Source organism: Echeneis naucrates, chromosome 16 (assembly GCF_900963305.1).
Source record: "Echeneis naucrates chromosome 16, fEcheNa1.1, whole genome shotgun sequence".
Lineage (NCBI taxonomy): Eukaryota > Metazoa > Chordata > Actinopteri > Carangiformes > Echeneidae > Echeneis > Echeneis naucrates.
The window spans coordinates 2207454-2229370 of NC_042526.1; the positions used below are offsets into that span (position 1 = coordinate 2207454).

Sequence of the window (21917 nt, forward strand, 5' to 3'; positions counted from 1 at the left end):
TACCACCACAGTGCTCTGAACTTACAGTAATCAGTCTTCCCTCCATAAGTGCACTTCAGATGCACTGAGGGTCATCACACTGTGTGAATCGAACACAGGAGCATCACGGGAGCCGGCGAGACAATAACATCAGCTCCAAATAGAAAAGAACAGTTCCACCTGATTTGGGTTTTAATGTGCGTGATGAATTGGTTGCTGCTGACACCGCTTCGGGGGCCACGCTCATGTTTAATTCATGACAGCTCCCAGTTGAGGGGCGCGCTTGTTAACCGTTTTGTGCAGCAACATTGGTGTTTTCTGGAATCAGTTATTGGCCTGTGCACAAAAGTGCACAAAATCAGAAAGGATTATGGTAAAATAGAAAATCATCAGACCGGCTGGAAAGCAGCCAATCAGGCGCTGGCTTTTACAGTGGCATTATGGTCTAAAAGAAGGGAGTTATTTGTGCATCTGATGTGTTTTTTTTTTTGGAACATATTTTTTTAAATTATTCTGCTGGCCTGTAGCTGTTTTTTTTTTTTTTTTAAACAGTTTTTTAAACAGTAACTGCAACAAATAATTTTTCGATTCATCTTACTACAAAAACTTGGAAATGTGGTGGTAGATCCCGATGATATTTTAGTGCCAGTAAGGAGGAGAAGGAGGAGATGGTTTGTTTTCATCAAATGTGCTGTGAAAATTCCCCCTACGAAGTGGAAGGAACTTTGGAAAATGAAGAACACATGATGAAGCCTGATGCTGAGGATGAAAGTGCGTCATTGTTGTCACATAAAATGGGTGTTGCCCAGGTCAAAGGCGGGGAAGGAGGAGGGCGAATGAGGCTGTAGTGTTTATCGGATGACAAGCAGGCATGGGGATGCAAGGGAGGTAATGTGACTGAAAGGAATGAGATGACAGTCCTTTATACGGGATCACAATGACATTTTGGGGCTGATGTAGTGGCAGGAAGTGCTGAGCGAGATCAATGAAGATTAGCAGACGGTTGAAAGGCCTGTTGTCGATGTGGTGAGGAAGGGTATTTATTCTCTCGGCGGTTTGGGTTATTTAGAGGCACAAACTCTGCAGATATCATCCTGCCTTGAGGAAATCTCAGGGAACACATCATTTCCTTTAATTGTCCACCATACAATCATTCTGTTTTTAAAAACAATAACAGCGCGTGAGTCACATCTTTAGTCCCCCCCTCCAAAAAAATAAAAAACTAAATAAAAAAATCCAGTGATAAACAATGACTACACTTGAAAAAGAAAACAGAAAAAAATATTTATAGCTATGATACGTTGAGATGAAGCACACACATGGACATCTACATCTGCCATAAGCTTTAAATAGATCATCCCAAGTGGCTTTGTGCTCATTGTTATAAGTTTCGTGTGCAGATCAAAATTTCCCTTCTTTATAAGATTAGTGTGAGAGCAGGCTGGTGCTGAGAGGCCTGCAAACGTGATTAAATCAAAAAAATAAAATGGTAATAGATTGAGAATACATATTCCTAAGAGGGAAAAAGCATCCTGGAGCATTAAAGAGCTCTATAAAAGTAGTCCATCTATAAATTACAACAATGTCAATCGCCACTTAATATGCGCTCAATCTCCTCTAGTCTCTTCAAGGCAGCTGCCCTTTTTTTCTCTATATCTTTAATCTCTTTAGTGGACTTACCCTTAGTCTGCTTGTCAGACTGGCTACTGTCCAAAGACTCTGATTGGTCCACGGCAACACCTTCGAGGCTTTCTGCAGAGGATTTCCGTGCATTCTTCTCATCCCCAGCCCCCTTTCCAACAGCGTCAACACCCACTCCTTCCTCCTCACCCTGAGCAACCTCCTGAACTCTTTTTGGCTCTTCCTCCTCGGCCGCTGCGGTGGCTCCCTCTGCCGAAGTCAGCGGCTGCCCCGCCGCGCTCATGGCAGCCATTTTGCTGCGTACGATGCTCAGGTGGCGACGCACATACTCCTCGTTTGGCGCCAGGGCCAACGTTTCCTCCAGGCACTGCTCGGCGCGCGGCAGGTCGCGCTCCTCAAAGTAGACCACGCAGAGGTTGTGCTTGCCTTGCACATTGGTGGGGTCCATGCGTAGGATTCGCTCGAAGCAGGTTTTTGCGCCGCGGGTGTCCTTCTTGTGGTTCATGAGGATGTCCCCCTTCAGAATCAGGCCCTTGATGTGCTCAGGGTGGTGGCGCAGCAGCTCGTCCAAAACGGGCAGCGCATCCACCTCACGTTTGGACTGAGAGAAGAGCAGCGCCAGGTTGAACAGGGCACTGCGGAAGCCAGCCTGCAAACTGATGGCTTTACGCATCCACCGCTCCGCTGCTGCATTTTCGTTGGCATCCATTGCCAGCATGCCGAGGTTGAAGTAGCCATTGGCATCTTCGGGCTCCTCCTCCACATAGGTGAGGAAACGGCGGTTGGCCTCAGGCCAGAACTTTGGTTCACCTGGAACAGGAAGCAGAGAAATGATTTTGAGCAAGATAATGATCCTAAAATTGCTTCTAATGGCTTTGTGTGGGTGTAATCTCCCACCTCTTCAGGACCTCCTGGTACCCGAAGGAAAAAGCAAAGCCCAGCCGACCCTGCCCCCCCACTCTGGATACAAACTATTCAAGCCTGTCCTTCAGAATCAAACCTGACACATGGATAGTTTTTTTAACCCTGTCTGCAGTTTTCCTTGTCAGAAATGCCAGCGTCCCCTCTCCCACTAATAACTCACATCCACCTCCAAAATTTTGCCACACTCAGGGAAATTTCAACATCTTGCAAAGCAAACAATCAATCATAATCACTCCTTGAGATAATGCATCCAAAAAAAAAAAACAAAAAAACAACCTAAAAAAACATTAACGACACAGAGTAATGGGAGTAGGCATGTGAGGAATGAGAAGAGAATAATTCATAGCTTCTACAGGCACACCTGCCTGCCTGCCTGCCTCCGATAAGGTCCAAAATGAGATGAATAAGGTGGAGCACCCAAGTGACCCTTTGTTGAACTGTATGTTAGCTATTTCTCATCTGAGAAATAGCTAACAATGAAAATGAACAACAAATGATGTGTATATGTGACGCTTTGCAAAAGTTGCTCATTCACATTCGAAACTTTGCAGTCATACAAAAAAAAAGTAAATAAATAAAAATAAATAAAAAATAAAATAAAAATATAATGTAAAGAATGTGAGCTGTCCAATTAAAAAAAAAATCTAATCTGGAGAGTGGGCAGCACATTTGGCAAACGAGAAGTGTTTAGCACAATATTGTTTAATACCTGAGCTGGTATAATAGTTGGCTGATCTCAAAGTCATACTACAGCGAGAACTATTGAAAACAAGCTCAGAAAAAAACAAAACAAAACAAGAAGCACTGCCGCTTCAGTGACTCACCTTTTTCTCAATTCTGTTGGAAACACCCCTCATTAAATTAAAGAGACATGCCATTCATAATCTTTTTTTTCCCTCGGTCACTGAAGTGTGACCTGACAGAAACTTGGCCATTACCTCAGTGCACGCAGAGTTCATTTGGTTACACCCTAAAGGTAGTATCAAGATATATTTTTCTTTGTTTGTACCACTTGACATTAAAATAAAAAAAACTAAAAAATAAAGCCCTTTTCAAATGGTAAGTTTGCATTGGGATTCTGGCCCCTGCATGGCAGCAATAAAATGGATTATCTTAAAACTTTTGATTTCCTTATCGCAAGCCTCACTCACCAGACTCCTGCATGAGAAGTGCGGAGTTGAAGAGTGCCAGCTTGTGGCGGGGGTTGAGCTCCAGGGCGTGGTTGAAGTTCTTCAGGGCCTCTGATGGATCCTTCATCTCAATGTTGACAATGGCCAGGTTGTACCACAGGTCAGCGTTGGTGCGGTCCAGCTCCAGCGCTCGGAGGTAGGCGTCCCGGGCCTCAGTGAGCTTATTCATCTTCAGCAGTAGCTCCCCCCTGGGTCCAACAAAATCCAATAAAAGTCAACCCTTTAACACTCACAAGAGCTAATTATATTCAGAACTGGCACACTCAGCTTATTATATGTGTCAGTCAATAACAACTGCTCACACAAGAAAAAAGAAAAACCGAAACCCAATAACATAGATGTTGGTGTTACTTACATAATAGATTAAAACATTGTAAACCATAATAATGTTTTCCACACATGTATTTTAGTTGTGCTAGAGATGAGATGACGTCTATGTTTATTTTTCTGAGCAATGTAACAGTCATTTGTTTCTCCTTCTGTCCAAAGCCTCTAATGCGCCAAATATCTGATTTTCCACGTCTCTGTCTTCATTCTGTCAGACCAACTGCTCCTAACTTTGAAATCAGAAAAATACAGGACCTATCCCAGAGACTTTGACTATACAAGCAGCTGACAGCTTGGCCTCTGATTGGCTGTGACGTCACCCACCAAAGCCAATAGGAGCCTGCCATGTGGAGACGTGACTCTAGATATCACTATCAAAGACAGCGGGTGAGAATCGATCGACAAACACACAGAGCAAGCAGTTCAAAGTTATCATAAAGTCCCATAAAAAAAGAACAGCATGTTTCCGAAGTGTCCCTGAGCTTAATAGGCTTACAAAGACACACATAGCACTATAATTATTTTATTTGTGTGATTGATGAGTTCCAGTAAAAACCCACCCACGTACACTGAATACCAAAAAAAAAACCAGAAAACACTTAAGTCCTCTTTAGTCCTTTCCCTGTAAACAAAACATGTGCATGCATGAGAGGAAAAGATATTCATAATACTTGAAGAATTCAAAGATACGAATCTTGCCTGCTGATGTAGGCTTGTTTGAAGTCAGGCCTCATGCTGATTGCTTGTCGGTAGAGCTGGTCGGCCTCTTCCAGGCGTGATTCGTTGGCCCGGATCAGATTGGCCAGGTTTATGTAAACGTTCAGATGGTTGGGGGCCACACGGGTCGCGTACTTCTTCCCGGGAATAATCTGATGAGTGGTGAGAAAAATCTAAGGATTACCATTTTGGTAAGATCTGAATAAATCCAAAGAAACAGAACAAGGTCAGTGTGCTTTACCACTTTCTGTTTTAAGAAAATGTGCGAGGATGAGATTTTAAAATAGGGAGTGGTGAGTGTTTTCATCACGGCCTTGGAGATGGTGGTTACAGTTGACATCACTGCTGCTTTCTATATCAGCAAATGGAACAATTGGATTGAAAAATGGCAGAAAAATCGCCATTTTAGATTTAGATTTAGATAGTAAAATTCAGGCCAGCCAAGAAGTAGATTTAAAGATGAGGTGTGCCACACATGCCAATCAGCGCCAAGGCAAATGGCAAAAGGTGCAAAGCTACGGCAAAAAGCAAGCCCAGAGCAGTTCCCTCTTTGCTTACCAAAACCCAGCCAGCTTAAATTCATTAGAAAATGAGCCTTCCTGGTTTGCACTGAACCAAACAAATGCTGGCATCATGCCGCTGCTAAGATTTGTGTGTTTTCTTTCTACTTGGTGTTGGGACTAAGGTGTATTGTCTTTTTGCCATGCTGGCACTCTCTTTTACACAGAAGTTAATCTGGCTCTGCAACTGCCTGTTGCAACTGTACCCCTTATACATAAAGGTTTAATAAAAGCGAAGAAAGGAGCAGAAATATACAGCTACATATTTTTTGGTTATACAACACAAGGCTGCCTATTGAGGGATTGTTGTCGGCAAGTCAAATAGATAACTGAATCAAATGTAGTTTAAACTGGTGTTCTTGATTATGTAACCGCCGCCATTAGGTGTTGCACAACATACCTATCACACACATTAGGAAAGCACGCAGGACAATGTGATACAATAAATGGTAAAAAAAAAGGAAGGAGGAAGTCTGATTTGGACTACCGAGTAATGCAACATGATACCTGTGGCATGAGGGACTTGGCAACCAAGTAGGCATCCTCTGCTTCTTTGGACTTGTTTAAGTTCTTGTAGGTCCTTCCAACATTCATGTGAGCGCCAATGTCATCTGCAGACAAAAAACAATAAAAAACAATGAGCCAATGTCTCAGCTAATGTTCAATATGAATAATGATAGAAATTATTTGGTTGATGAAAGCCAGAAATTTAGAGCCTAGAAGCAACATTAACTCAAAGTGTTGAAAGGGCTTCAGTCAGCGCAAGGCAGAGCTGATGCTTAATGATTGACATAGCAGGAAGTCCTCACTGAGTTAATGTGCTTACATTAATTTCAGGGGAAACATTCTTGGGTGGTGAACTGACCAAAATGTTATTTTCTCAGGTGACGTTGTAGCTTCCTAAAAAATGAGCTCCGAAGTGAAGCGGAAAACGCTGGGAGGGGGCTCTAACGACATGTTACTTAGGAAAATTAAATTAAATTCTCAAGACTGAGATGGTGGTATTTGTGAACAAGGAAGGGAGTCTAGAGTGTGGAAGACTTCATCCTGTCTTTTTAACCTCGACGATGGATGGGGGTCTCAGCTTTAGGGATCACATCAAGTGATACTCATTCCTTCATTCACACTCTCACTGGCCTACTGTAGCAAAAACATTAAACAGCTGCGTCTTTTTCAGAACACTGCCGTTGGGGTTCTGATCAACTCAATCAGGGTTTTCGCACACTGTTTTGCCTTTGGATGTTGTCTGTGTTTTTGTATTGCTTTAAATTCTTGAACTGTATCTGTTTGGTCTGTCTGTTTTATCACATGCGACAAGTCATTCGATTTTACTCTTAGCCAGAATACAATCTCCCTTCGTCTTGTAATAATATATTAATAATAAACCACTTCCTCTCCTTTCTGCTACTGCTTCCAGTTTTCCTGTTCCATTTTCTTTGTAAGACAACAAGGAAACTATTGTGTGATCAATGTGTGACCCTGTGAGCAATTCACACTGGCCTCTGATGACCTCTTTCACTTCATAAAATGTGATTCATAAGGGCTCGGAGCCTGAACTGTAAGATGAGATAACAACCCTTTATTAGTCATACAGATGGGGAAATTTGGATGTTACAGCAGTAAAGACAATAGAAACAGAAAAAATAAGTGAGACAAAACAAAAAGATAAAACTGACAAGAATATATAAATAAACCGATAAAATCAAAATCTAACCAGCAGATATGTACAAAAATAGGCAATGCAACAGAGGAATGAAAATGTCAACTAACACTTCAGTAGATAATATGATGCGTGGTGTTGTTTAGCTTCCATTTTCCATTATCACTATTCATTACATAACTTCAGTTAGTTTGTCTGGTGTGGCAGCAACACCAGCAGTGACTACCTGGTCGGTAACTTTTACTTATGGGAACATCTTCATGTTGCCGCAAGAGTTGCTTCATTCGTCTGATTGCACTTGTAAATTTGTGGAGTAATATATTAACTAGCACAACGAGGGGGGAAAAAAAACAAACAAAAAGGGCCCATGTATAGAATAACACATTGTGGGGAAAAACAACAACAACAACAACAACAACAACAACAAAAAAAAACATGTAAAGTGTTGTGTGATGGTGATAATGATGCTGTTTCTTACCCGGCTGCACCCGAGTGGCCTGGAGAAAGTACCTCAGTGCCCTGGCGTAATTATTTTGATTCTCCAGAGCGTGTCCAACATTATTCCACAGCTTGGCATTGTTTTTGTTGACCTGAAGCGCCAGATAAAAAGAAAGAAAGAAAATAAAGTAATGCTGCACTTTTGACTGATCCATTAAAAAGAAGATTGGTCTTCAAAAAGACACAAAGTGGTGAAAGATGTGCATCGGCGCATTGCAGATCAGCCTAGAAATACTAACAGGGCGGGACACTCAGTGATTCTTTTCATCTTACCTTCAGAGCAGAGGTGAATAGAGTGTATTCTGACTCCCAGTCCCAATTCCTGTTGAATGTTTTCACTGCGTGTGTTGTTAAAAGGATTCCGATCATCAACCAAGACATCTTCTTCATGTGACTGCAAAGGAACATTTAAATGCTTTCAATTAAAAAAACACACCAAGGCTTTCTAGATACTCACATTTCGCATTTAAACCAGTATATAATGTAAAGATTTGACATTATATACTGATCTCTTCTGATCTCAGTCCAAAAATTGGAAATGTCCCCCGGTACTTAAGAGAATGAGATATTGACGAGTATGCAATGTTAACAGAATGTCAGCAATTTGTCAACACCTCACAGTGGAAAGTCCCACCTGTGCAGATGATGGGGAGGACACAGGCCATAAAGTGATTGCCTGGCACTCATATATCTTATCTATCCGCACTAAGTGTGGGAACCTTATTGTTGATCGAATGGCGCAACATGGGGGGATTGTAGAGGCTTGTGTTCCTCATCTCGCTATAACTTGATCTTCCCTTGTGGCCTCCTATGAAATTCCACTGACAGTTTTTGGTGGTGACCAGAGTTCAAGTCTTGTCAACGGTGCAACAGCACAACACACTTGCCTGCTGTCAATTTGACTAATGCCTTGTGGTGCTGTAAATTCATGAACATCATCATTCAGCTGTTATTGAACTCTTGACATCCCTGCAGTTGATTTTGTTTTTGATGGTCTGTCCTCGTCAGATTTATTTCGGGCACCGAACTTAATTTGTTTGAATTCATGTTTAATGCTTAATTCAGTGCTCAACAAACAAATGTATTAACACACATTTGTACTAGTTTATTTAAAACAAACAAACAAAAAAAAAAAACACAAAAAAACAAACATAATGGCATTCGTGTATGTGTTTGTGTTTTACAAAGAGACTGATCTGAGCTATACAATAGCGTCAGTAGTGGTATCACATCAATACACTGGTAGGAACACTGTCAAACTGTCAGGTGAGAAAAATGACCATGGAAATGTGCGTCTCCATGCTTCCTTTGGCACGGGGCGGGGGGGGGGCAAGTATCCATTTGCAATGAAAGATTGTTTTTTGTGTCTTTAACACTATCATCTATCATTACAGCACCTTTTTGGAGGAGCACTCACCCTTTGTGTGAAACAAACTTGAACCCATGTGCAACAAGGACACAGAAACCCATGCTGGGCACGTACAGAACCCTCTCTGCCACCACGAAGCCCACAGGGAAGAAGAGGTTAGACGCAGGAATGAAAGGCAGGACGATGAAAGACAGGGCCTGAGAGGAAACACAAAAAAAAAAAACTTTAGATTTCAATGACTACATGCAAAACTGTAATATAAAACATCGACTGGAAATAAAAGGTATCATATGAGTTGATACTCAGATCTAATACTTATCCTGATACAAGACACAACATGACAAAGATAGGGGAGAGAGCAAGGTATACTAGTTCCAAAGAAAGGATTCCTTGACGGGGATTAATTGAGTCAAACTTAAACGAAAACCACTGAAAAGGTTAACTTTGTGTATTTTCACAGTGAGTGATAAATTTGATTTTCCACAATGCCTCTTCACTCAAATGAACCATACATCCCTTAATGTCAAGTATTCTGATGAATAATCCAGCAGTGAAGTGTAATTAAAATCTAGTGTAGTGACTTGAAGAAGCTGTATTTCTGCCAGGGTGTCAGCTGCAGGCTTTTCAGCTGGGAGCCATCCTTCACTCATGTTTCTGCCCTGAACAACACCAGAACATGATGGAGGAGCATCTTTAAGGACGTGTCCTCGCAGCTCACTGCACCTGGACTCAAATGGTTCCATCATGTGGCTATTCTCCAACCCTAACCCTTTTCAAATGCAGCTATTGGTTGCTGATTTCTTTTTTGTGTGTGTGGAAAAAAAATTAAAGGGATGTTACTGACATTAAACAAGAAATTAAAGCCAAATAAATCGATAAAGAAAGCGATTCCTAGCGGCACCACATTGTAGGTACTCCCAGGCACCAGAACAAATAACTGTTCTCTAAAACATTTCAGTGTCTCATACCTCATGTGGGACAGACTACAGCCTTGCAATGATTCTATGTAGGTTGGTGTTGTATGATATTGTTATGCAACGTATTCCAAAATGCAACACAAACCAGAGTAAACACAACAAAGGTCATAATTTGTGCTGATTTGTGGTCCCCTTTTCGAGGACTGAAGCGGAGAGCAAAACTGTGAGGGAGTTTACTGACCTTCAAGTATGAGAGCCACAGGCCTGTTGCACAACAGATGCTGAGTTGTCTCTGTGCCACAGTTACCACTCATTCATTTCTTCAAAAGAGCTCATTTTTTATCTCTCTGGTCTTTATAAGTAATTTTGATTACTTATAAAGACCGATTACGGCTTACCAAAAGTAAAAATAACTGATTGATTTTTTTGATTAAACTTTTTACAATGATTGTATCGTGCAATCGTGTTGTGAATGTCATATGTTGTCAATAAAAAAAAAAAAGAAAAAAGTGTGAAGCGCAACAATGAGAAATAAATGCGATACACAAGTTACAATAATGAGATCTGTCTTAAGCAAATCTATCAATTTAAGCACCAACTAAACTAATCCCCAATATAGTAGGGTAAAGTCATTTGTTGTTTCAGCTACACACGAGGAACCACTTTATTTAACAGCTTTGGTAAAGCCCAATGTTTTTGAAGAGTTTAAAAAAAAAAAAAAAAACAACAACAACCCAAAACCAAGCACAAAGGCTTCCGCGAAATCATTTAAGAATGTTGTTGTGTTCTCCAAAGCAACAGGGGGTGAAACTTTTTGTTCGCCATGTGGCACACCAGTATTTCATTGTTTTGTCTTCCGATAACACCATGTGCCAACACATGCTCCCACACTGCCGACATCCAGAACTCATAACTAAATATACATGGGAGCCATATGTAAAATCAAAATGCACCTAACCAAACTTCCTCTCACCATGACAACAGTCTTGGCTGAGCTGTGTTTGTAGCGCAGGCTGTGGTAAGCTAGAAAGCCCAGGAAAGAGTAGAAGGTCAGTGTGGCCAGATTACGAAGGTCTAAGAGCGACTCCACCAGAGGGATGGTGCCCATGGTCCAGTCGCAGCAGAGCTCCGACGGGTTGAGCAGAAGCCATGCGTTCACAGGAAGCAGGTAGTTGAATGTCAGCTGTCTGGTGGGAGTAGGGCTGACAGCTGCTGGGTTATCGAACCTACAAGAAGACAAAGACAGCCAATAAAGCTGAAAGGAGCAGGAAAGGATAATAAGTATGTGTATAACTGACATGATATGAAGAGAAGACAATGATGAAGAGTTTCTATTTGAAATTAACCCAAAATTTAAAAAAACAGTGATCACTCTAAATCTTTGTTAAAGACTTGTAGTGATGAAACAAGCACAGACTGGTCTCGATTGTTTTAACACAGTTAGTTTTCAGTAATTTGGTTGAGAAAAGCTCAGTTGATAAAATCTTCTGACAGAGAAAGCGTACGGAAGATGTGACATTGAATTGGTCCCCCATCTTGAAATCTGAGCAGAACTAAGGGACCCAAGTCAAGGAAAATGCCCTGCGTTGTATTATGAATACCCTCAGTCCACCTTTGGACTGACATTTGGGATGTTCTCACCTTTGATAAACCTCGGTTCTTACAGCTAATCAAAGTGACCTTATTCTTTCTCTCTTTTTTTTTTTTTTTTAAAACCAGGACCATAGCAATTGTAATGTGGTATTGAAAAATAACAGCTCTTTTACAAAAGAAAAACTAGCAAGTGAGAATATTAGATTGTGTTGGCATGTTTGTTAATCAGACTTATGAGACAGCACAGCGACAGCCTAATTTTGGACAGTTTAAACTGAAGAAATAATGCGTCTGGAAAAACATTAATTATATACTGTAGCTCACCACCTGCTGCTGCAATAATTATATTTACTGTCATTATTAACACTACTTAAAATCACTCACTGTGTTATTTTAACTTACAGCTGATATATACTAACATACTTTCAGAAGCATAAACCATTCATACTCTGCATCTGTGTTTTGCCAGCATTTTAATGCGTTCTTATCTTATTTCTATTGCAGCTCATTCAGTACTCCTTTAAAAAAAAAAAAAAAATGTTTACATTTTTTAAGAGTTAATCTGGTCCAAAGTACCCTCACATGAAGAGCCCCCAGAAGCTTCCCAAAACAACCTTAATCCCAGCGACACCAACTAGGAGATGAGATCTTAATGTTTTGTTTAATAGATGCCGTTTTTCTTATAGTCGGGCTACTGAAAAGACCGTTCTCTGCTTTGAGCTTATTAATAATAGCAAACATAATGTTGTCCATGGAAAATATATTTTTACCCGTACTGTTGGACAATTAACCCATTAATTAATGTCAAAATATAATTCAACTGAATATCTTCAATACCCTGCAGCCACAATGGTCATGTTTTGTCTGTGCAACTGCTGTGTTACACCCTCACATCCTTAACTTGCCATCTATCTCTCTTTTGTGTTTAACGCAAGCACCTCTATCCCCTATTTGTGTCTGATCTGCTGTGGCACGGTGGGAAATCCTAAATCGTTTAAATGAAGGCTGGAAAAGTGGTAATCTACATGTGGTATTGTTGTGGTTTGAGCACTGAATTTCTTGCAGACAATCTGGAGACATCTCCAGGATTACTGCACAGGGATTAGCATATCTAGGCTAACTGTCTGGAATTTTATCTTTTCAATTGAGTTTGCGTGTTATCCTGGATGGACAGATTCAAAATTATTTAGAATTTATCCAATTAAATCGCTGACTTTTGGGCAGGTCATGTAGTTCATCTAGAATAAAAGCCTCAGACATCAATTTTTTGTGGTTTTAGAATTAAATTTTAAGATCAAATTTCCTTGTTCAAGTAAACTCTTCTTTCATTATCTTTTTGTTTTATGTAATTGATTGAAATGCAGCAGCATAAGACTCTTTATCCGTTCAGTAATCTTACACAGAAAAAAAAACAAAAAAACAAAGAAGATGCTTTCCAGAAACATCTATTCATTATGTATACCACTTATCCATGCAAAATCGCTTCAGGCTGCAGCTAATCCGAGTCTATCACATCCGTCACACCCTATCAGTCATCAGTCTATCACATGGTTGATGTATAGATATGATAAATGTTCAGGGATCTTGCTCACACTCACACCTACAGCAAATTTCAGTCACCACTTAACCCAAACAAGCCTGGAGTTAAAGATTAAAAAAAAAACATTTGAATTCCGCCCAGAAAGCCCCCAGTTCTGGCTTTTCAACCCAAAAACCACTGACTTCATGGAATGCAGCTTGAAAATGAATGGAGAAAAAAAAAAAAAAAAAAAAAAAAAAAAAAAAAAAAAAAATATATATATATATATATATATATATATATATATATATATATATTTATTTTTTTAATTCAGATAAAAACCATTGAGATCAGCTGAAAAGTAGTTGACCCAAAACTATATTTTGCCTGCTGTCAAACATAAGGATTTTGAACTTCAGAAGTAGGATGAGTAGTTGTCCAGCACTCTCATGCCATTGACTCTACCAATAGCAGATGTGATGCACAAGATCTACACCTGGAGCTCCAGATGGCAGCTGCCCTGAGCTCAGTGACCACCTCAAAGCAAAGTTGACATTAGCTGCAGTGTTAGGAGCGATTGGCCGTCCTTTTCTTCCTACAAACTGTGTGAACCTATCGTAAAATTCACATATTTCCCACTGATGAAAATCTCATCTTTAACTCTGCCAACACCACAGATATCACTCACCAATTTCACTGAAGGACCAAACAGCTCATAATAGAGTGAGAGTAGTATCTATCTATCATGCTTCCAACTATGTAGAAGTCAACTGAGACCTAAAAAACATTTTCTCTCTCTCTCTCTCTTTTTAAATTCCCTTTTGTGTAAGAGGATTACAGGGAACATTTTCACAGTGGTTTTCAGATTGGCCTCTGAACCGATAACTTGGTGTGGTTCATCATCAAACTGATGGTGAGCAAGTACATTGCGAATGTGTGCACGTATAATTAACTTTAAGGCAGAAAACACAGAAAAATTAATCTATGCCTGTTTTTTGCAGCCATCAATTGCAGGAAGTGAGAAGCCATGGGATGATTTTCTACTTTGACCAAACAAATAGACATTATGTAAACTATTACATAATCTGAAAAAAATAAAAGAAGTCGACTAGTATAATGTGTTTGTATAATTATGCAATCCATTTACATTCAAACTATGACTTTAACTGTATTCCACAGCGTATTCATGTCTACAAATGTCACTTCTTTTTGTGCAGATAAGTTGCAGCAGCTGGACAGCTTCACTTTTTACAAGATTTTACTACAACCCAGTAAAAGCTAATCATTCTAAAAATGTATTGTGCAATAAAGCTTATGAACAAAACGACATGCTTTGAGTGTATTTGTAATAAGACAATGGAATTCCTAGTACAACAATAAAAAACAGTCTGGACACACACACACAAAAAAAAAAAGAAAAGAAAAAAACAATGGTGGGAGAAAACATTTTGGAAGGTTGTGAGAAAGGCAACTGATTGGATACCTGGTGAAGACAGGAAGCTGGGACTGGATGACTTGAACTCTAATGATCACGAGCAGCAAGGTGCTGATGACGAGGACGATGAGCTTCAGCAGAGTTTGCAGGACAGCGTAGGGGAAACCGTCTTTACCCTGCAGGACCTGACGCAGCGTGTCCAACAGCATGGGAAAGGTAAACTGGGAGCAGAGAGACAGGCAGGATGAGCCAGTGCAACGCTGACGTCCTATTGTTTATTTTACACCCTTTCAATCTTAATGTTGGGTTGTGCCGCTTCTGCCTTTGCCAGTGTTGGTATTTTTCTCATTTCCCATTAATTTAGTAACTTTTTATTGATTTGCCACAACACAGCACCACATAAAACTGATGTTTGCAACACCTCACTCTGATGTACAGCACCAATTTGGACGCACTTTCAAACGGGACTTTCCAATTCAAATGATTGGCATGCAGTCAGTGCAGTCGACAGAGGGATGATTGATCTATTGATTCACATGTCATTTGGTTCAGCTTCTTAGCTGCTGCTCTTCATTGTTGTAGGGAAAGACAGAGGGCTAGAGGGCCATAAACAATTCTTTGTGTATTATCACGCTATCTCAGGATAGCCATGACAAAATAAAGAGTTTTTCACAGATGTCACAGACAATCAAACAACCATATTTGGTGGTTACAAATTGTTAAATCTTTTTTGGACATTCCTTTAAGGAGGTTTAAGGTCTAATATACACTGTTCAAATTGTTAATGCCACCTTTTATCTTACACTTCAGTTCAGCCTATTGCAAAAAGCCAGTCATTCACCAAAGGAGGCCTTACCCCTTGTGCAACGAACACTTCATAAACGCAGCAGATGCCAACTACGGTGATTCCCTGCTCCTTACACAGTGTCGCTGCAGCCACGAGAACGACTGTCAAAGCAATGGGAGACCAAACTGGAAAAGAAAAGTGAAAAAACAAAAACAAAACACATACATAAATTACAAATGCAAATTCTTCACTGGACAGAACCGGCTAGCAATTGAAGGACTGAGGTTTGTTAAAGATGTTTCGCCTTCTTATCCCAGGGGCTTTATCTGATGAATCATCGGATGGTGTGCTTGATCCAGTTGTTGGCCGGATATGACTATGACCTGGATGAGTGAGAATATTAGGGATGTGCCAAAAAAAAACCAATTCATATAAGAATTGAGATTCTCATTTACTGCAATTCAGAATCCATTTAAAATGTCTCATCTTGGGTGTCTCATTGGGTCTAATCTAGACTTGTTCAGGTGCCCACACCCAAGGCGCTTTTATTTTTGTAACTTAAGCAATATGTGATATTGCTTTTATGCAACAACTCCATCTAAGCATGGATAAATGTTTAAAACTTAATACATGTGAAAACAACACTTTAATGTCGCCATCGTCTCGAATTGTGAGATAGTAAAAGATTCCCACCTCTAGAAAATATGCAAGACATTTCCCTGGACAGACTCTTCAGCCAAAAACAGCTTTCTATTGTCTGGATTTAGAGGTCACGGCATTTTAATCCTTTGCAGCACTTAGTATGCCAACATCCATTGTTTAACACAGTATTCAAGCAATCCTCGTTGATATGCAGAGTTGAAAAATCCTAATCACTCTGTAAATTTCACCTTAAGTTCAATAGCCCAGAGGCAAGTGCAGGGTGAACATTATGGAAGTCAGGTATTAGGCCATGTGCTTGCTTGTTGGCCATGTAACATGTAATATTAATTAGGTACTACTGAGTAAGTAACTGCACAGACGTTAATCCTGGTCCCTGTGCTGGTTCAGACGATCTCATTGGTTCAGAAAAAAAGATCTGTAGTCAGATACAGTTTCAAAGAGCTGTCAGGTCCCTGAGGAAGAGTGCTAACAGACATCTGGCAGGTGTTCCAACAAAAGCACCTTCACTAATATAAGCCAAAATAAAGAAGAATCAAAGTGCTTTAGATACAGTACAGGCCAAAAGTTTGGACACACTTTCCCATTCATTTGAATGAGAAGGTGTGTCCAAACGTTTGGCATGTACTGTATTTACAAAATGAAAATACACAATGATTGATCCATCTGCTTTGCAGCAAATGAACTGATTTAAGGTTATCACAGACAGGCGATTTACATGTAACTGCGGGTGAGAAATTCCAAAGCCCTATTATGATTGAGTTGATTTAAGAACAGGAGCAATGACAGGAAACGATGGAAAACAAATAAAGAGCACGATGCAACAAATGTCTCTGGACAGATGTAAGAGAGATACGGGAAGTTCAAGGTTGGCAATCAAACCAAAACAGGGTGTTTAACCCTGAAAAATCCCCAATCTTTTAAATCATGGGGATTACTCATGGCTTTTGTTGGGTTGCTGCACTGAAATTTAAATGCAAAACCTGAACAATGTCAATGATATAAAATTTTGACATAAGGAATTCTTCATATTAAATGTACAAGATAGAGATGCACTCATAAGTCATCTTGGCCGATTCAGAAAACACTGGCTATTAACTGAAGGGATCTCCCACTGGCAAACTCTCTTCACTCAGTGCAGAACTACAAGAATAGAATCAAATATTTGAGGTTGATGCAGCCACTGGTCCAAGTACTTCACACTGAAAATCAGATCTAAAAATCGCCGGATGTTTGTGATGTACATTTCTGAGTCTTGCGAAGTTTCTAAGCATGTTTGTAAGCAGTTTCTAAGCATGGGGTATTTACCGACAAATCACATGAACAGGCCTATTTATCCAAGTCCCAACCTTTGACCAACTGACAAGTTTCATGACTGACAATTAACACTTTAAAAATGCATAAAAAAAAAATGCACTGAACATGTCACAGTAAGTACAAATATAATACAACCAGATATGTATGATATTAATCTCTAGCAAAGAGTATCTATCAAAAAAAGTATCTTTTTGAAATCAGGAATAGTTTTTGCCAGGCATGTGAAAAAAATACTAGGAATTTCACTCTGGAGTTTCAATCTTAGACAAGGGAAAGATAGATATATATAAAATAAATTGAATTTGAAGTGGGATATGATACAATTGTGCAATTGTGCAATAGCGAAGTAATGCAACTGTTCATGAGGTTGTCAGGTGGCTTATGGGGAGATCTGGGAGACAGCCTAGGGGAAGAAACAGTTTTCTAGTCTGGTGGTTCCGGCAAAAAGAGCTCTGTAGTGGCTACCTGAAATGCATACTGAATTGGCATTGAGGCGTGACAGTTTCCCCTTTGTGCCAGATGTTTGTTCCCATTCAACCCCTAACATTGCCAGTCCATTCACACAAACATCTGACTGAACTTTTTATGCTTTTAAATGAATGAGTACTGCAACATTGCTGAAACCTTTGCCAGAAATCACTCGTGTCCAACACAACTTGAAGTAGGTGAATTCTCGTGAATGTTTACAATGAGAGTTCACATGGTAAATAAGAACTGCGATGACACAGTTGAAGGGCACTGGACTTACCTATGGAGTGGTCTGCACCTGTTGATTTTGTGTAGGCCAAGAAAGCAGCTAGAAGGAAGATTGAAGAAAGAAGTTCAGCTCTGCCAACCACACCTGTAACCTGGTGATCAGAAGTGACAGCAGTCAGTACTTCAGTCCATCTATACCGATTTACTAAGAGCATTCATCAAACTGAATTAATAACCCTTTTGGAGATGTGTCGGAGCAGATCCCACAATGGGATATCATAAACCTTGAGTAAACCAACACAGGTGATAAATCTTTTATCTTGTCACTTTGAAAACACTACACACGCTGAGAGTTGGCAAACTGCATGTACCAAATCCTCCTATCAAGTTGTGATAACAGGTTAGTCCAGGTAATTCATCTCAATAGGCAGCATGCAAACACACAGTCCACATAATAAAAGGCTCTTTGAAAACATCGCCTGTCATTTTTGTAAATAATGACTGCCCTCATGTGGAAGAAACAACATTCCCACTTCTATAATGACAAAAGGCCTGAATTCTCAGGGGAAAAAAAATAAAAATAAATGAAAATATCACACATTCAATCCCCAAAATTATTCTAGTACTTCACAAAACTAATCTGTAGTGCATATCCCTTCACTAAGCATTAACAGGAGGGTTAAGGTTTCCTCAAAAAAAAAAAATGTATTAACTTTTAGGTGAACTGTGACACGTGCAACATTCTTACCACTTGACATGGCTGAAATCAAAACATGCTGCACGAACGGACTGAATACTTAGCTGAAATTTTGACACCCAAACTGTTGCATTGACTTATTGCATTCCCTTAAATCTCCAGTCTACAAGGATCCTTCAATATTTGATATTTTAATTTGATTGCAACAATTGCTGTGAAACAAAAACACAATGTTATCTATATCAGTGATTCCCAACCGCTGTGCCATGGAGGATTGTCCAGTTTCACCTGACTGGTACTCTAAGGAGTCCCTTGGAGTGCCTGTCACGTGAGGTTGGCTGGTCTTCTGCGGCACAGCGGCTGGGAATTACTGATCTAAATAAGTGCACACCTACTTTGTTATCACTTTTCACTGTCACTTGATTCAACTCAGATTTGGTCATTAGGAAAGCCAAAGTAAACTAATTAGGAAAGCTAAGGACTACACATTATATCAATTTACAGATGGAGTTAAAATGGTCCGATCAGCTCATTAAATTCAACTGAATGTTTGAAAGTCTGTTGCTCATGGCAAATCAGTATGTGCTACATATATGGTTATTGAGCACACCAAGTAAACTGTATTTGAAGGTACTTGAGATACTAAAAGGGGAAAAAAAAAAAAAAAGGCAAAATCTCCATTCAAAACCACAGATAATCAAAAAAAGACACTGACAAAGACATGGGGAGACACAGTCAGTCTTTGTGTGCATTTATCATGAAGGGATGTTCAGTGCTTGGAGCATAACTCAAAAACAAATGATCCGTTCAAAGATTCCAGACGGCGATAACATGAAGGGCATTTGCTGGAGTAACTCCAAGGGCTCATTTGTGAGGCAAATTGTTTCCATTCAAGAAGTCAGAGAGACCCGGCATAGATTAGGAAACACCATGAGGGAGATTGGCACAGCAGTGCACGCTGTGTAACAGTAGCACTCCTCCAAAAGAGGCAGAATGTTTCCCTTGTTTTTCTGGTCAAGGCCTGTCTGGTCATCAGTTCATCTGTGCTGAATAGGATGAATTACAAGTCCTAATTGGGGAAGAGGCTTTTCAGACAGCCCCTATTGAAGAGAACGAGATTAAGATCAAATGATCAACAATGTGCAAAAAGGTTTTTGGTTTCCAATCAAGTTCACACAACTTTACCACCTTGATAACACCCGTGAAACAGCTGAATAAACCAACTTTCCATTGAAATACTGCTTGTAAAGCTTTTGTTTAACCAATGTCCATTGTGTAGAGGGGGGTTGAATGACAACAACAGCAAATCCATTTGCCTAAATCGCTTTACTTTACTCTTTTGCAGGTAATTCGTAGCATGTGTTTAAGCACACTAAAACAGTTAAGAAGGATCATGGATAAGGTTCATTCACACCCTTAGCAAGCCATTTGGGTTCAAAAATGTTATTTCACCTACTAGTTGATGTTATATTATTTCCAAAAAACCTATATAAAAACAATGTAAATTAGATCACTGGCTGTGGCTCAGCAGACAATAATAATAATACATTTAATTTATATGGCACCTTTCAGGTCACCAAGGTCATAGAACAGGTTGTTCTCTAATTGGTTATTCAATAGATTGACAGCTGGCTCCTCCAGTCTGCATGTTCTCAAGGTAATATACTAAACCCCAGAACGAGACCAAGACACTCAGACCTAAATTCCCTGCTGATGTGTGTGTTAGACAAGTAGAAAGGCTTATATTGAGTGAATATAGCTTGTAGTCTAAAGCCATATAACTGGTGAATAAACACATAGAAGCACAGCCCATTTAACTTGCAGCTGTTAGTATTGTGTCACTTGAATTTACACATTTTCAGCTTTTCAACTTCAGCCTGTGATTCTGTTTAATACAGCCATAGCTTAAAAATAAATAAATAAATACATTTAAAAAAATCAGCTAATAGCACATATTACATAGCTTGCCTCAGCTGGTATATGTATACTTACAGCTTCAGTATGGATGGGATGCACAGCAAACAACAAAGCTGCCACCAAGCTGGAAGTCTTGTCCAGGAACAATCGGCACACTCGCAGGAAAAGCACACATACTATGCCATGTAAAACCACATTGAAGAGATGGTATGAAGCTGCGCTCAGTTCACTGAAGAGGTAGTTCAGTCGGAAGGTGAATACAGTGAGTGGTCGGTAAGATTTATGGCTCCGCTCCTGTAGTGAGACACACAAATATACTGTTCAATGCAGATATGTTGACAGATTCAAAGCTGAGAAGTGTTTAGATAAGCTTTTGACTGATTCCTAAACTTCAAGAAGAAATTGCATAACTATTTTAATGTTTTGATAAACCACAAACATCTGTACACAAATGTCATTTACCTCAGCCATGGGCGTTCCCCAAAAGTCATTGAGGAACAGGTCACGGAGAGGGGTTGAGGGCCGCAAGTCTTTGTTGTCAAGGATTGCTGAGACATCATCAAACACAAAGCCGCACGACAGACTGTTCCAGTAACATCCCACCACCAGTCCAGTCAAAAGTAAAATCTCCTTCCATGACACGACAGCCATGGCTGACCAAAGCCGTCATTGATCACTGAGAAGGAAAGCAAAGGGAACAGATATCACAATTGCTGACAGCAACAAGGGCAGAACACTCACCTTGTTGTATAGATGAGCTTAGCCCATTTTCAAGACAACTAGTCTATCTTCTTAACTTGCAAAAGTCTTGTATGGTTATATCATATGCAATTATAATTCACAACTTTCCTTTATCTTCTCTTAACTTGCCTCATATTACAGCGACCCTCGATTAGTTATGCCACTGTTAAACCTGCGTCTTACCACCCTTGACATCTGCCAGTCTCTTCTCTTGGGCTGTGGGATGTTCTACAGTATTTGGAGATGTAACCAAAAGGCCAAAATACCCAACAAATAAGCAACGTGGCATACAAAAATTAATGGTGGTTGTACAATGGCAGCAAACTAAAACCATTGCGAATGACTACTGGGAGTGGTTAACCAGCTGTTTAACTTCAGATGCTGATTACAAAAGGTACAAACTCAGTTTGTGCCGTTCGATGGCAAGAGGATGGGCTTAAGAAGAGTATCACGCAAAACGCTATGTTGTTTTCAGACTGACTGGTGTTACAGAACTTATAAGGTTAGCTGACGTTAGCTAGGCTAGCAGCTAATGCTAGCTAGCTTGATAACAGTCTGAAGCGCAAACCGGAAAAGCAGATCTGTGTTTTAGGTTACTTCTCGTTTCTTGTTTTTTTTACTCACCGTATCTGTAGCAGGGCAGGTGGGTGACTGCATGGATGATAAAACAATAATTAAAAAAATCTGGATGTTACAAAAACAACTACGTTGCACACACCTCGACAAGCGGCAATGGTACTGCTACTTGTGCAAGCTAACTTCCGACACTTCGC

General features: G+C 40.0%; 1 protein-coding gene across 2 annotated transcripts; it reads right to left on the reverse strand.

Moving 5' to 3' along the window:
- Positions 1-458: 458 nt before the first annotated feature.
- On the reverse strand, positions 459-21903 carry tmtc3 (transmembrane O-mannosyltransferase targeting cadherins 3). 2 transcript variants are annotated; one of them, XM_029523724.1, is made up of 15 exons: positions 21769-21903; positions 20866-21079; positions 20479-20697; positions 17842-17941; positions 15186-15301; positions 14378-14550; positions 10756-11008; positions 8914-9062; positions 7770-7890; positions 7477-7588; positions 5846-5949; positions 4761-4930; positions 3696-3922; positions 1660-2430; positions 459-1134 (listed from the first exon to the last, which is right to left on the reverse strand). In XM_029523724.1, the coding sequence occupies exons 2-15, from the start codon at positions 21052-21054 to the stop codon at positions 1130-1132; spliced, it is 2709 nt and encodes a 902-aa protein (XP_029379584.1). In that variant the 5' UTR covers positions 21055-21079; positions 21769-21903; the 3' UTR covers positions 459-1129. The 2 variants fall into 2 exon arrangements, with proteins under 2 accessions (XP_029379584.1, XP_029379583.1); XM_029523723.1 differs by having other exon boundaries at positions 459-2430.
- Between the last annotated feature and the right edge of the window lie 14 nt (positions 21904-21917).